Genomic DNA, 16,202 nt, shown 5'->3' with positions numbered 1-16,202 from the left:
AGAAGACCAAAATGATGTCATTATATTTGAGACTAATTACAGTGAGTCCAACTGTGCCTGATCAGACCAATATGAGCTTGGAATGCTCTTCCACAGGTTGGGCACAAATAGTACACATGAACACCTTTGGGGTAGGTATCTAAATTTATGTATATCACATTTCCTTTGAATTGCTTCAATTCTGCCTTCCTCATAGAGTTCAGCACCACCTCTGATAAGAGCATACTATGCTGGGCAGTCCTGTGCCAGGGTCTCCTAAATGCTGTACAATCAATTCTAAAGTTCTTTAATGAAGACCTTCAGGGTGTCTTGGTATCTTTCTTCTGACCCCCTTGTGAATGCCTGCCCTATGTGAGTTCTCCATAAAATAGTCTTTTTGGCAAGATTCTGACATTTTAATAAATTGCCTGGTTCATTATAGTTGCACTCTGTGTAGTAGTGTTGGAATGTTAGGCAGTTTAGCTCGAAAAAGGACCTCAATGTCTGATATCTTCTCCTGCCAGGTGATCTTCAGAATCTTTGTAAGACAATTTAAATGGAAGTGATTGTTTCCTGGCATGGCACTGGTAGACTGTCCAGATTTCACAGACATATAGCAATGAGGGCACTACAACAACTCTATAGACCTTCAGTTTGGTAGTAAGTCTAATACCTCTTCTCTCCCATACTTTCTCTCAGAGTCTCTGAGATACTGCTCTAGCTCTGGCAATGCAGGTGTCAACCTCATTGTCAATATGTGCTTCCTTGGAAAGGACCCTGCACAGGTAAGTAAACTTGTCCACAGTACTCAAAACTTCTCCATTTGCTGTAATTGATTGTTCCACATATGGATGGATGGTGCTGGCTGTTGGAGCACCTGCATTTTCTTGATGTTAATTGTTAGACCAAAATGAGCACAAGCAGCAGAGAATCAATCCATACTTTGTTGCATCTCTGCTTCAGAGACTGCATTAAGTACGCAATCATCTGAAAATAGAAAATCATGCACCATCATTCCTTACACTTTGGTCTTAATTTGTAACCTTTTCAATGGGGTATATGCACTTAATGAATACTGATTGACTGATTGATACTGACTGAAGCTAAACCTGCTTCTACTAGTAAAATAATGTCCCATGCTATTTTTTTATGTAAGATTTTTTTTGCAAGGCAATGGGGTTAAGTGGCTTGCCCAGGGCCACACAGCTAGGTAATTATTAAGTGTCTGAGGTCAGATTTGAACTCAGGTACTCCTGACTCCAGGGCCAGTGCTCTATCCACTGTGCCACCTAGCTGACCCAAACCCCATGTTCTTTTTAATCTCATTTTGTAGATGACAAACAGACAGAAATTAAATAACTTGTCCAGGGTCACATAGTAAGTATCTGAGGCTAGATTTTGAACTCAGGTGTCCTCCTGATTCCATGTTCAGCTCTATACTGTACCACCTACTTCAGTAGTGAGCAGTCAAGGAATTATATCTCAAATTCCCTCTCCACTGTTTATTTTAACCCTCTTCTAAATTGTAAATTCACTATTAGAAATCAAATTCAGCCCCTTACCCTTACCCCTCTTCCCTTTGTCTGGCTCTTAGCTTTCCAAGGTGGATGCTTGATCCACTATCAGGCGGATCAATCCTTGACTCTTCCTCCCTGTTACTCCTTCCTGCACAAGACTAGGTCTAGGCTCTCTATAAAAGTTCAGCTCAAGCCCTTCTCCATTCTGGATCCACGTTAATCTAAACCCAGTCACCTAGTCACTGTCTTGTGGCTGTTTCATTTCCTCCTTAGCTGTCCTTGTTATTCTCTTCAGTTCAGCTAGTAGCTCTGTCTTCTTTGTTTAAACTTACTATGTTCTTAAAAACTCACATTCTTTAACTTGTTAAAGAACCTAACCTGTGAGCTTTTTGTAGTAACATGTGAACTTTTTCAGCAACCTGTGAATTAAAGTCTTATTTTTTTATATCCTCTTGAGTTACAAAGTCTGGTGATTTCCTCACCAGACCAAAGAACCACAGAGCCACCAAAGAACCACAGCTCTCTCTCTATGATGTCCCCACCCCAGCTGTTCTGACAGTAAAGTCCAGAGAAGAGAATTACAGCAATGACTGCGAAGAACTGGGACAAGGAGATCCAAGGGATGCTCTTTCATCTTAGAGGGCTGGGATACATTACAGCTGGAGAGATAGGTCATTTGGGGATGGGGTTGGGATATTTACAAATGGCTTTGTTTTGGAAAAGTTTCCTAATTGGGAGTCTACTTTGTCCCTCCTCAAAAATACAAGAGTTCTTATCTATTTGGGTCCTGAATGTAAGATCCTCAGGAGAAGAGAGTATTTCATTTGCCTAGATACTGAATGTTGGATGGATGAATAAATGGATTGGCCATCTACAAATGATAGCATATCTACAAATGAAGGAAGGACATGGCTTATGTGCAAGAAAGCAAATGAGCCATCCTGCAAAGGAGAAGAGATGTACAGAAGAGGGAGATTGAAATTATCAGGTTTTACATATGGCATTACATTTGGTGAAAGTATGGACTTCTAAAATGTTAATGAAAAATAAGAATAAAAGTAACAAGTGAAAAAGAGACCAAAGGGAATCTTGCCTTTTTCCTTCCTTACTCCTATAATGTTTTAAAGCAAAAAACAAAAAACAAGCAAACAAACAACAAATCCAATCCCTTGCTGTCAAGACAGGTATTTTATATAAAGAACAATTTGTATTCTGGTGTATTAAAGATTTCATAATGATGGGCTAGTCAGATGAATCTTTAAGAACATAGTAAGTTTAAACAAAGAAGACAGAGCTGCTAGCTGAACTGAAGAGAACAGCACAAGACAGTGACTGGGTGACTGGTTTAGATTAATGTGGATCCAGAATAGTCTTGAATAGGACTTGAGCTGAAATTTTATAGAGAGTCTGGACCTAGTCTTGTGCAGGAAGGAGTAACAGGTAGGGAGAGTCAAGGATTGATCCACCTACTAAAGTGGTGGTTAACAGACTACAACAGAATGGGCAGGGGACTTAAACCATACTTTCAGAAGAAGGGTGAGGAATGTTTCTGAACCAGTTTTTATTGGCAATCAAGGATTAAGTTATATACCATTGATAGATCAACAAATGACATCACAGCTATAAGTAGTTAAAGGCTGCTAGGTGTCATAGTGGAGAGAGCTCACAAATGGAGTGAGGACATGACTTTTTGAAGTCAAGAAGAACTGAGTTCAAATTCTGCTTCAGATCTTTACTAGTTGTGTAACCCTGGGCAAATCACTTACTTCTCCTGCTATAGTTTCTTCCCCTATACAATAGGGTCAATAATATTTGCCTCCCAAAGTAGTTATGAGTATCCAATGAGCTAATATATTTAAAGAGATTTACAAATCTTAAAGAACTATAGGAATAATAGCTATTAGTATAATTTTCTCTTAATAATGCAGTGTTATTTAAAGCAAGGTATATGCATTGAATTTTTGTGGAAAAATGTTCCATAACAAAAGAATGACCTATGGAAAATGGTTTAAGTTTTTTTTTTATACTTGGATTCAGACTTGGATGTTGTATCTAAGAGATCCATTTTGGTTTAGTACAAAGGTAAGACTAGGTGTTATAGTGGGCAGAAAACTGGACTTCCAGTTAGGAAGACCTGAGTTCAAATCTAACTTCAGACACTTAATATCTATGTAACACTGGACACACTTAACCTCTACCTGCCTCAGTTTCCTTATCTGTAAAATAATTCCTAGTACTATCAATTACCTTCTTTAGTAATTGCTTGTTGGGAGGATAAAATCCAATAAACAAATATAAAAATAATTTATAAGCCTTAATTGCATAAATTCTTTCTAGAGTAGAGAAAATACTATTTCTGGAACTAGCAGGACATGATTTCAAATACAGCCTCAGGTAATTATTAGTAGATCCTGGGTCAGTCATTCAATCTATCAGTCTTGGCCTCCTCATCTCTAAAATACTTCTCAAAATTGTTACAAGAATCAAATGAGATAACAAATGTTTACTATTAGGGTATAAGACAGAACTTTCTATTCAAAATTAGACTAGGCTACCACCAGAGGCAGAATTCCTGAACACAAGAGATATTTAAGCAGAAGGATCTTTTGGAAGGAATCCTTGAATAGTGAAGGGTACCGCTAGGACTATTATTCTGAGACAGACAGCATATTAGAGTGAAATGTTCAATTAGCTTTGGCGCATTAGAAAATCCATGTCTGCCATTTTTATCCATAAAATTTTGTACATGTCACTTGCCATTACTACATTTCTAAGTTGTTTAAAACTTTTTTTTAAAAAAATTCAAGCAAGGTTATAGGTCAGGATGATTTAACCCCAAAGGCTCTAAGCAATGGTATCAAGTGGAATTTCAGCTGAACCTGAAATGAAAGGTGGGACTTAATGTATGTGGAAAAGGGAGCCAAATTAAAGATGTGAACAAGTCAACAGATGTAAAAATATATTTGGTGTTTCAGGAGCATTGTAGAAGTTCAGTGTAATATTAGGTAGAGAAACTTTATTTAGGGGAGAAGAAAATATGGTGACATAGATCAGTTCCCAATTTTGGAGGGTCTTGTATATCTACCTTGTATGCAAGTCATAGAAAAATTTGAGTTTTTCATAATCCATATATTTAGAACTGAAAGCAACCTTATATGTCATTGAATTTACTTCACAAATTTTATAGATGAGGGAAATGAGACCCAGAAAAGGTTAAGTGATGTGTTCAAGGTAATAGATTGAAAATGGGAGAGCCAGAATTCACACTCAAACCTCCTTACTCCATGATTATCCCTCTTTCCCCTGTTTTATGCTTCTTTCCTTTAATTTCCACCTAGATTATATATTTGGTAAGAACAGATACAATTTCTAATCATTATTTGAATCCCCATTTTGTCTACTACTTAACTGAGGATCACCTAGTGTCTGTTGCTTGAATTTGTTGGATGATTTATTAATTCCTATTATAAAATACTAAATTTATGCAAAAAATCATTGATTTTGAAAGTTAATTGAAACAAATATCTCAAAATACAGTTGTAAATTATTTTTATTATCTGTAAAAGAATACTGTACATACACATTTAAAGGAATTTGACTACATGGGCTAGTGAAATGAAACAAGGATTCATCAATTCATCAATCACTAATATGCCAAGTAATTGATAAGCCACATTCAATGCTGTGAGATAAGGACACATTTGGCTATGGGGCAACTGAAATGAAAAAAAAAACCAAATCACATATTTTCAAGATGTCCCATAGACATCAATCCTGATCTCTTTTCCAGAGGTATAATTTTTACTTTGACTATCTGACCTAAATATCTGTTATCACTTGTATTGAAAGCAAATATTGAATTATTTTATATTGCAAAAAGACCTTAAACATGTCACATAAGAAAGATGACAGAAAATAGACTACTATGACTGATAAGACCATAAATGTGTGTGTCTGTGTGTGTGTGTGTGTGTGTGTGTGTGTGTGTGTGTGTGTGTGTATGGTTTATGTGAAAGCAGAAAGTCTGACCTGACAGTGGTCCAGTTATTCAGGCAGAAACTGATATAGAACAAGGACACAGGAAAGTGAAACATAGCTCTTGGAAGACTGATTCTGAGAAACAATGTTCTAATATTTCTCAAATAATAGAGGATGAGGAGAAATACTTAGAAGAAGAGTGAGAAGTGCTGGGGGGGATAAAAAGGAAAATAGCTTAAGGTTTCATAGTAGAAAAAGAATCTGTCAATAAATGAGTGCCATTTATTATCTAGGAAAGTTAGGTACAAGGAATACAAACAGAAATTCAAGAACATTTCTGTTCTCAAGATGTTTTATTTTAGGGAGAGGTTGTGGTGGTAATAGTCTGATATAATGTTCAAAGATAAATAAATATATATATATATTATATTATATGTAGCTACATATATATGTATAAGCTGAAGGGCATCACAGTGACTCCCACCAAAAAATCAGCACAGGCCAAAGAGCTAATGAGAAAATTGGCTGGAGAGTGCAATTGCTTGAAATGAAAGATAGAAATCATTACCAGTAGGTTTCCAAATATTGCAAGTAAAGCTCCAGAGCTCGTGTATACACATATGTGTGTGTGTATATATATATATATATATATATATTATATATAATATATATATGTATATATATGTGCATGCATATATATGTACATATATACATATATAAATGCTTTTTAAAAATGAGTGGATACAACTGTGGTTCTTGAGTTGTTTTGTAGAGCAATGGTAGGGACTCCAACATAAAGAGCTCAAGAGGGAAACCATTAAAGATATAGGGGGACCATTAAAGTCATAGAGAGACTATACAAAGACATAGAAGGCTGGAGAGGAATTTTTGGGATGGGAAACAAGAAGTCCAGCTTGTTTTGACAGATGATGTGAAACAAAAGGTTAGTAGGCTGGAGGAAGAAAATGAGATTTACTCAAGAGATTACAGAGGTCCTTAGTTAATCCTGCATAATTTAAGTAAGCAAAATCTTTTGCTCTAGTCATCAGGAAATCTACACATTCTAAGGCACAAGACACGAAGAAGTCTTATGACTAGCCCTATTTAATTTAAATTTATTTTTTCCTCTTTTGAAAGTCAACATTTTCTTGTTTCCTCTCTATATTTATGTAGCAATTATAAATACATTCAGAAATCATAAATACATAGGAATATGTTGCAAAATTCTTTATTCTAATGCTTTGCTTTGCTCAGAGAATAAATTCATGGTTGAAGAGCTGTCCTGTAAGATTTTCCCAGTTACAATCAGTTTTATTGCTTTCCTAAACCATGGATAAAAGAAAGCATAAATCAAAGGGTTCATGGCAGAGTTATAATAACCAAACCAACAAAGGATTTCATAAATATAGGCAGGGGTGATGAAGCCTATGAAGGCATCAATTAATGCATCAATAGAATAGGGTAACCATGAAATCAGAAATGCAATCACAGCAATGCCCAATGTTTTTGCTGCTTTTCTCTCTCTCTTGGCCACTCTGGCTTTGTAACTATCTGAGGATGAAGATTCCCCTTTGCTACTTGTGTTTTCAATCATTCTAGCTTGGAGTTTAGCTACAAGAAAAATCTTAGAGTAAAGAATGACAATAACCAGTGTGGGGATTAAGAACAACAAAAAATCTACCAGCACCCAATTTTGATTCACATAAACCTGACAGCTCCCTACACAGGTGAGAGCACTTATTAATTCCTCCAATCCATCATCATTGGCACCTGTGTAGAAAACAGAACCACTGTAAGTAATGGGGATAATCCAGGAGAGAGCAATGCACAGTCCAGAAATATTCACAGTGAACTTGGTTGGATAGATCAGAGGGTCAGTGACAGCAATATATCTATCGATGGAGATGAAGCACAAATGAAAGAGGGATGCATAACAAAATGCTACATCCCCACAGCTATGAAATATACAGAAAGTCTCCCCAAAATACCAGCAACTCTCCACAGATCTCACCATGCTGAAGGGCATCACAGTGACTCCCACCAAAAAATCAGCACAGGCCAAAGAGGCAATGAGAAAATTGGCTGGAGAGTGCAATTGCTTGAAATGAAAGATAGAAATCATTACCAGCAGGTTTCCAAATACTGCAAGCAAAGCTCCAGAACCAAATGCCATATAGAGGATCACACGGGGTCCTTGGGAATAGGAATTTTTAATACAGGACCCATTTACATTTTCAAAGCAGAAAAGCACAGTTGCAGGCTGGGACTCTGAGCTGTTACTCATTATTCTTCTCTTAGAAAAATCTGTTTTCTTGATGTTCTTGAAATTCTCAGTTTCCCTATAGAAAGACACATTACATTGAAATAAGTAGCATAATTTAATGCCCCCAAATTTTACTTCACCTGAATTCAGTATGATCCTATTCCTGTTTCATTTAAACTCCAAATTGTTATGCATAATTACAAGATGAACTTATAAGTGTATTTTCAATGTTTCCAGTAAATAAAAGCAAATGAATTAAATTACTAATGGTGAGCACATCTCCTTTGGATATGCATATGCAGAAGAAATGCTATACCTGCTCCTTTGATTATATTTCCCACTTCTTGTGCTTGTGCTCCTGCTAAATCATCTTTTATTAGAGTTGCCTGCCCTATGTTGTTAGTTCAAATTAATGCCCAAAGCACATTTTACTTTCAGGAACTTTGCCAAAGAAGTCCCATCTATGAAAACCCTTAAGATAGAATTCCCCATAGTGTAAGGTGTGAACTAAGAGGCTAAACTTGTTTTTTTCCTAGTATCATTATCTAGAAAGTTTTCCTTCAAAGTTGCACTTAATAATCCTGGATAACATATACCCATATTTAGAGGCATAGGATATATGCATGAATCTACATACAAAACAATACAATGTACAAGTATGCAATTATATTGTTATATATTTTACATGCCTGCTTATATATTACATATAAATAGCCATATAATAATATACTGTATATACATTTATTCATTTCATGGATGGTTTAAGATAAAATAAAGTTACCAAATTGCTGCTTACTTTATGAATCTCAACATAATAATAATTCTCTACTTATAGATTATAAAAATACAAGTTATTTACAAACCCATGTACAATGCAGTATAAATACATGTTGGATGTATCTTTCTATGCCCATATGTATCATGCCTAAGCATAATTTATTCAAAGTAGGCATTATGCACATTATTCTAACACATACACATATTTGTGTTCATATGCAGGTATATGTGTATATATATATGTAAATGTTCATGAGTATAATGTTCCTATGTAGTAATAATAGCCTAGAGGATAGAAAGTCAGTCTCAGGCTCAAGAAGATCAGGATTCTTACTTACTATATGTCCTTCTATTACTGCCTCAGCAATTCCATAAAATTCTAAGTTGCAGAACAAACACTAATCTATATTGGTAGAGGGAGCTTGCTATATTAAAGAAATTACAGGCTTGCCAACATAACGACAACAACAATAACTCATATGTGCTCATATTAACTACTCTTGAATCCTCTAAGACTGATTAAAGAACTTTTTGACACCTTATTATTCAGTTCCTCCAATATATTTTTAGTTTTATGGCTAGATTTCTTAAGGACCATACCTTAAACCCAAATCACTTTGATTGTCATTAATTAACCAATATCAGGTCCCAGATCAAGCTTCGATTGTCATTGTTTGGGAAATAATTAGACCAGAGTGAATATAAATGATGATGGTGATGATGATGGTGATGATGATGATGTTGTCCTTCCTTCTTGAAGTAGACCATGACCTACTGGAGGTGATGCCATGACAAGTAAGTAAATTGAATTTGAATGAAGGAACCTTACTTTCTTCTGGGTTCATCTCATTCCATTACTTAGATATGAATGAGGAAGACTGGAGATGGCCCTGGATGCAAAGCAATGAGTTAAGTAACTTGCCCAAGGTCACACAACTAGGAAGTGTCAAGTGTCTAAAGTCAAATTTGAATTCAGATTCTCCTGATTCCAGAGCTGGTGCTCTATCCATTGCACCACCTAGCTGTTTGAACTTGGAGATCTTTCCCTTCTAGATTGATTTTTTATTGACTAGTTAAAAGAGGCCATTCTCTGTCTTTGTTATTTAGCCTTAATCACTAAGTAGGCATTACCTCAGTCAAACTGAGACCTGTTAAAGACCTTGACTTAAAAAACCCAAGGTCTCCCACTGCACAGGCCTCTCTTAATTTATATCTTGCTGTAACTAGATGCCTCTGGAGGAGAAAGAGAGGAGACTAGTGGATTTACAGAGCCTTCCCTCTGCAATTCATTTGCATGTCATGGCATCATCTCCTTGATGCCACCAATCTCTTTTATTTTTATTCTATTTTTTAAATCGAGGGCAATAGGGTTGAGTGACTTGTCCAAGGTCACATGGCAATTATTACGAACGTATCTGAGGTTGGATTTGAACTCAGGTCCTCCTTACTAAAGGGCCTGTGCTCTATCCACCTAGCTGCCCCAGTGGATTTCTAGAATAAAGGACAAACAACAACAACAACATCTATTTGACAATAATGATTGATTCAGTCAAACCAGGTCAAACTAGTCCCACACAGGCAGCATAAGTCAAAGAACAAAAGTTTTTTTTTTTCAGAGTGATTAAAATGATTTTTATTAAGATATCTTAAAAAAATGGCACACTTCTCTCATGGTGGGAGAGAGGGGTGGGGAAACCCCAACATACAAGCTCTTTTATGTACTTTGAAAGACTTTGTTCCTTCCCCCTCATGCCAACCATAGGCCGGGGTCACAAATCTAATTGATACATTGGTTCCTATACATTTCCCCACCCTGCTCTTTATATTAATGAGCAAGAACATATAGATCTCCTTGAGCATGTGCAAAGGAGAAGGTCAAAACTCTAGATTACTCTTGACCAGTTAAGGACTAGTTTCTTCTAATGTTGGGTTTGTCATTTTTGGAATGGGATTAGGAGAAGTCTCCCAGTTTTGTGACTGGCTGGGACCATTCTCCCTTTGTAATGGGTTTCAAAGGGGCCCCCCTCCACACCCTGTGAAGACCAACAATGCCCTACATTCCTCACAACTCCCCCCCTTTTCTTTTTAATAGCAACTTAGTCTTCACACTTTAATAGTAGTGTCTTCCTCAAATTAATTCACAATCATCATTCTAGATAGGACTACTGACTTTTCCTATCAATAATTTTCTTAACCTCTTCATTATTAGAGGTGTACACCCATCCTAATTTACTGATAGAATTTTGTGTTATTTGACTTATTAACTGGATCATACATGAGAGACACACGAGGATAATGGGATTATCCCACTTGGAGTCAATAGTAAGATGCCCAGCAACTGTTTCCACCATGAACTAGTAAATCCATTCATCCAAGAGGTACTACTAAAGGGGTTTGTCCAGGTTTGGATTAGAACATGTGCCAACTTTCTGATATCTCTGGTTATCTCCTTTACCACTTGCCCATTGTCATGTATCTTTAGACAACAATTTGATAAATTCAGTCTACCCCAGACTCTTCCTTCTTCAGCCAACAGGTAGTCTATAACTAATTTATGTTGAATAATCACCTCTCTTGCTAGCATGGCTTGGTTAGCCAGTAAGTCTAAGGCCATAGTTGTTTGGTAATTTTTCCACTATACTTTGGAGTCTTATTAGTCTATTCAAGATAGACTTATTCAGGATAGACTATTCAATTGGAGTTCCATAGTCCAAAATTGCATCCTATGCCCAGGTAGTAGTCTAGATAACAACTCCCTGATCAAACCTATGTAGCAACTCCCTGACCAACTCTTTGGACAACTGGATGTAGACAGTAGTCCTACAAATCCAATGTCCCTTTAGTGTTAGTTGGTCTTCCAAGAATATAGTTTCCAATAAATGAATAATACTGTTCTTCTTTACTTCCAAGGGGTCCTCTTAAATAGGCCATATAATCATCATGATAATAGGTACATTTCCAAAGTTGCTGTACCTCCTTACACTGGCAAGTTTTTGTGCCAATGTCTTTAGAACAGTCTCCCTGTCTCCAAAATGTATCAAAATAAATTCCTGATTCTGTACCATTGGACCAACCCAAGAATAGCTAATATACCTAGTGATGTTCATTAAATTATTTTTTTTCAAATGGCCATTTCAGCACTTTCCTTACAAGTCCACCCTAACCCATAATCAATTTCCCTTAACAAATGCCCCAGTTTGTGAATCTTTACAAGGGATCCAGGTACCATCATTACATTTCACATGAGTCTCAGTCCACCTATCTCTAAGTTGTACAGTCCAGAATATATGTACCCTGCTTCTGGACATGTCCAGACATTTTCTACTCCCCAGAAAAATATCCTGGCCAGACTGGTGTAAACAATAGTCGCCCTAAACTGACTCAGTCATATGCCACTGGTGTTTCTCTCTTCTGGATCAGAATCCTGTGACACAGTGCACCTCTGACCAGGAACTGAGAATCTAGGCCAGACCCAGGGGTACTGCTACCCAAGGCCAATTCTCAAACTGCTGTAAACTACTGCAAGTCCAACAGTTAGCAATACCAAAAGACTGGGTATTGACTTCTATCAGCTAGATTCTCCTCCCATCTTTATTATACTCCATTTGTTTAAATCTGAGATAGGACTCTCCTTAGATAGGATATACAGACTCATGTAGTTTATAATCATGCCACCCAATAATCTCCCTCTTGTTCTCTCCATGGAGAACATCTTTACCCTGCTTCTCCTCCATAAGGAGAAGACAAAAGTAGGGTATCACATTTACAGAGTCAAGGGGAAGTTACAGATAAACAGTGTACACATAGGCAAGAGATGGAGATGAACTGAAAAGAATAATAGTTTATGTGAGGTGTGAATCCAAAAGTGCCTTTGAGTTTAATCAAGACATATCAAAATCCTCTGACAAGTGGTTAAATAATTTGTGTTTGAAAACCTCAAATTGAAAACCTTAGTCGTATTTTTGGCCAGCTCTAATGATTAAAAGATAAATTGTCTTTTCTTTTTTTTTCTTTTTTCTTTTTTGATTTTCATTCTTGGATTCCACTTCTCATTTCATCACTCAATTGGTAACAGAAAAATAAAATTAAAAATGTTTTCTCTTCACTAGACTAAGCATCTCTTTTTCTTTCAAATAATCCTCATGTCATATTTTCAAGTCCTCTCACCATATACTTCAATCTTCTATAGAGACATATTGATATTTTGACATTTTTCCAAATACATGGTGCCCAGAATGGCAAAGGGTCAAAACTGTAGATATGATCTAAAAAAGAGCAAAAGACAACTATCCTACCTTATTTACCTGAAGACTGCCCTTTAGGGGTTAAGTAAATTCTCTTGGTCTTATTCTTCTCAGCCATTAAAATGAGGCATGTGTACCCTGATTGCTTTTAGGTTTAAATTTATGACTCTATGACCTATGCTCCTATGACTTCAGAACCCCTACCTTTCTCATTTTGTTAGAATTATTTTGAATATTTGTCAGTCTTGAGCATTGAATGTATAATTTTTCTGTTTACTTTGTGTTCAGGAGTTCCTTTTAGCATTTTCTGCATGATATTCCTTTTTTTCCCCAAGACAGCATACTGCCCACAGCAAAACAGAGAACAGTCCATGGGCTGAAATGATGGGAAGGCCTGGCAATTCATTGATATCAGCAGTATAGATCCTGTTCCATTGGTAAAGTAAAAAAAAATTATCCTTAGAAAAAGTTTTCCAACCCTTTCTATCCTGTGTAGTTTTTGGTCTTACCTATTCAGCATTATCCACTGCCACATCTACCATTATGTGCAAAACACAAGAATCTGGCACAAATCCTGAGTAAATGATGGGATCTGCATCTCATCCCCTTGCCTCTACCTCCTCATCTCTCCTTCACTTTCTTTCCTCCCCATCACCATCTAATTCAACTCACTATTTGTCCCTCATCTCTTTCCCTTCCCATCTTCTTTCATCTCCCACTTCTCCTCTAGCTTGAAGAACTTAAACCAAGTTAAATACTAAGAAACCTGTACATTCATATTATACCACCTTCCAAATGAAGGTAAAATATAAATTCTAAAAGTTTTAGCAGCACCAGGAAAGGGTGGGAAAAGATGATGTTACAGACACAGACAGGTATGATTTTACTTCATGTGTCATCTTTCACATATTGAGTGTAGCATGTTGAGTCTCTGACTACATCTTCTTTGTACCCAATGGGAAGAAAATAGCTAAAGGTGTGAACATGGATGTTTGAAAGTCAATAGACTGATCCTAGTTTTTTCTAGAAGGAAGGACTTACATTAGCTTTAAACAAACCAAAAAAAGGTAGAATTGGTGATGGGGTCAACATCCTTACAGAGGTAGGGGAAAGGTTACTGTCCATGCCACAGTTCCCAGACCAGAGTCAGGGTCGAGAGACTGATTAAAGAGATAATACTGAACTGGATTAAAGTCCAGATAATTTGAAATCTTTTCCCTGACACTCTCCAGATTTTGCTATACCATAGATCAAGAACCAGTAGCTTGTTAATAAACACACAAAGGAATGAATATATAAATGAATGGATAGACAAAGAAATAATTGAACGAATGAAGAACTAAACAAAATGAACAAGGGAATATAGTTAGGGAGATAGACATAAATAAATAAATAATGCACATAAATTCACGAATAAATAAAAGAATGGAAACTTGTTTAAAAAACCAAATAATAGACTGAAAGGAAAATGATAAAGGATGGCAATGACTGATGTCTTCAATGGTCACTCTAGATCATCTTAGCCAAGACCAGGATCCAGGACAGATTTGTTGATAAAACATAGTGTCTCGAAGAAAGATGGTCTCATATTTTTGCATTTCAATACTTTCTCCCATTATTCTTCAGAATGAGTTGAATCCATGACTAATAACCAGCAATGCCCCTCACTATGACCACTTTCTTTCTTTTTTTTTTTTTAGGTTTGTGGTTTTTTTTTAAGGCAATGGGGTTAAGTGGCTTGCCTAAGGCTATGGCCTTAGGTCATTATTAGCTAGGTCATCATTAAGTGTCTAAGGTAGGATTTGAACTCAGGAACTCCTGACTCCATAGCCGATGCTTTATCTTCTGCGCCACCTAGCCACCCCTACCACTGCATTTCAGAAGAAGCATTCTATTAATTTTCAAAAGAAGATATTCAAAAAAGTACTTAATAAATTCTAATACTATATCACAAGAGTTGGATTCTAAGCAAAAGACAGACAAAATTAGGATCCTAGGAACTTTCATTGAATCAGAAAAGATAAATGTATTTTGAAAGATTATAATAATTAACACTTGACAGATCGGTAGAATTCAGGACATTGAGGCAAGATATTGCATAAAATGAACTTTTATTGCTATCTTTAGTTATGACACTCTTGTTTTTCGCCTATAGACTTTCCTATTCATTTTCTCCCAGATTTTTTTTTTTAGGTTTTTGCAAGGCAAATGGGGTTTAGTGGCTTGCTCAAAGGCCACACAGGTCCTCCTGACTCCAGGGCTGGTGCTTTATCCACTATGCCACCTAGCCCCCCCCCCCCCCCAGATATTTCAACAAAGAAGTCATTTTAAAATAACATGGATACTTTTTTATGTCTCAAATTAAAAATCAGATTATTTTCATCCAACAGTCATTGGCTAAAGGATTAAGGTAAAACAATTCTGATCTAAAAGTTTAGATATAAGTACTATTGGTAACCTTTAGGCCCATTACTATGAACGAGGGAAAAAAGAGGTGAAAATACACTCCCAATGTAGAAACTAGAAGTACTTAGGGAAATATGAGTTCTCTCTTTGAAGGAAGATTAAAGGAAGGAGTTGTAAAAAGACACCAACAACTTAGTTCCAAAATCTTTTCCACTCATTTCTGAGTGGAATATCTGTAGAAAGAAATTAGAAATAAGTATCTATCACTTTGGGAAAAAATGAAATCTTTATGTTAAAAAAAGATATTAGTAAATCTGTAAAACTGTAAGAAGAAACAAAAATCAGAGACTGGGGGGGAAAAACAATTTAAAAATAACTAAAGGATGCCTAGGGAGTTTTCACTTGGAATTGAAGGGCTAGACTACTCTAGTTTGAAAGACCTAGGTGTGAATATCATTGTGAACTCTGGTGTTACCATACCTAAGGACAAATGTTCTAACTAAACCCTATACCAGAGATGGAAAATATTTTTATTTACAGAACAAAGTAGTTCTCACCTATTGTGGGTAGAGTAAAGGGAGGGACTAACTGAAGGAAGACATTTAAAGAGTCCTAAAAATTTTTGGTGTCAGAACTAAAGGAAAAGAACTAGTGTTATATATCCTGAGAATAGGAAAGGACAGAATTAGAGGTAAGCTTTTATTTGTAAAATATTTTTTTTTATCGCTACAAACTCTTTTAAAAAGTAATCTCAGTCCAGGAAAGGAATAATGAATTACTGAGGGGACAAAAATGAGAGACTGAGGAAGGGGAAAAAGCATATGTTTAAGGTCTATTTTGGGAGGAGGAGAGGAAAAGTTAGTGGCACAAAGAGAGTGACTTGGATTTTCATTGCCTTGTTGTGTTAGATAAGCAGAAATATGATTGTCCTCAATCTTTAAAATGAAAATAGTTATTTTCAACCTACTTATAAAGTAGCAGGATTGGTCAAATCTTTCAGTAGTATTTAAGATAGAGTAAAGATGTTTTCTTCAGAAG

General features: G+C 36.2%; 1 protein-coding gene across 1 annotated transcript; it reads right to left on the bottom strand.

Annotated features, from left to right (window-relative positions):
* Positions 1–6,702: 6,702 nt before the first annotated feature.
* On the bottom strand, positions 6,703–7,758 carry LOC141489912 (trace amine-associated receptor 6-like). The gene has a single exon (XM_074190262.1). It carries the CDS (start codon positions 7,756–7,758, stop codon positions 6,703–6,705), a length of 1,056 nt encoding a protein of 351 aa, XP_074046363.1.
* Between the last annotated feature and the right edge of the window lie 8,444 nt (positions 7,759–16,202).

This window comes from Macrotis lagotis, chromosome 5 (genome assembly GCF_037893015.1).
Source record: "Macrotis lagotis isolate mMagLag1 chromosome 5, bilby.v1.9.chrom.fasta, whole genome shotgun sequence".
Lineage (NCBI taxonomy): Eukaryota > Metazoa > Chordata > Mammalia > Peramelemorphia > Peramelidae > Macrotis > Macrotis lagotis.
Note: the sequence above shows the minus strand (reverse complement) of the source record. Positions and strands in the feature narration are given on the sequence as shown.

Bases quoted from the DNA above. Each gene is read 5' to 3' on its own strand.
- LOC141489912 (XM_074190262.1), bottom strand. From the start codon at position 7,758: ATGAGTAACAGCTCAGAGTCCCAGCCTGCAACTGTGCTTTTCTGCTTT.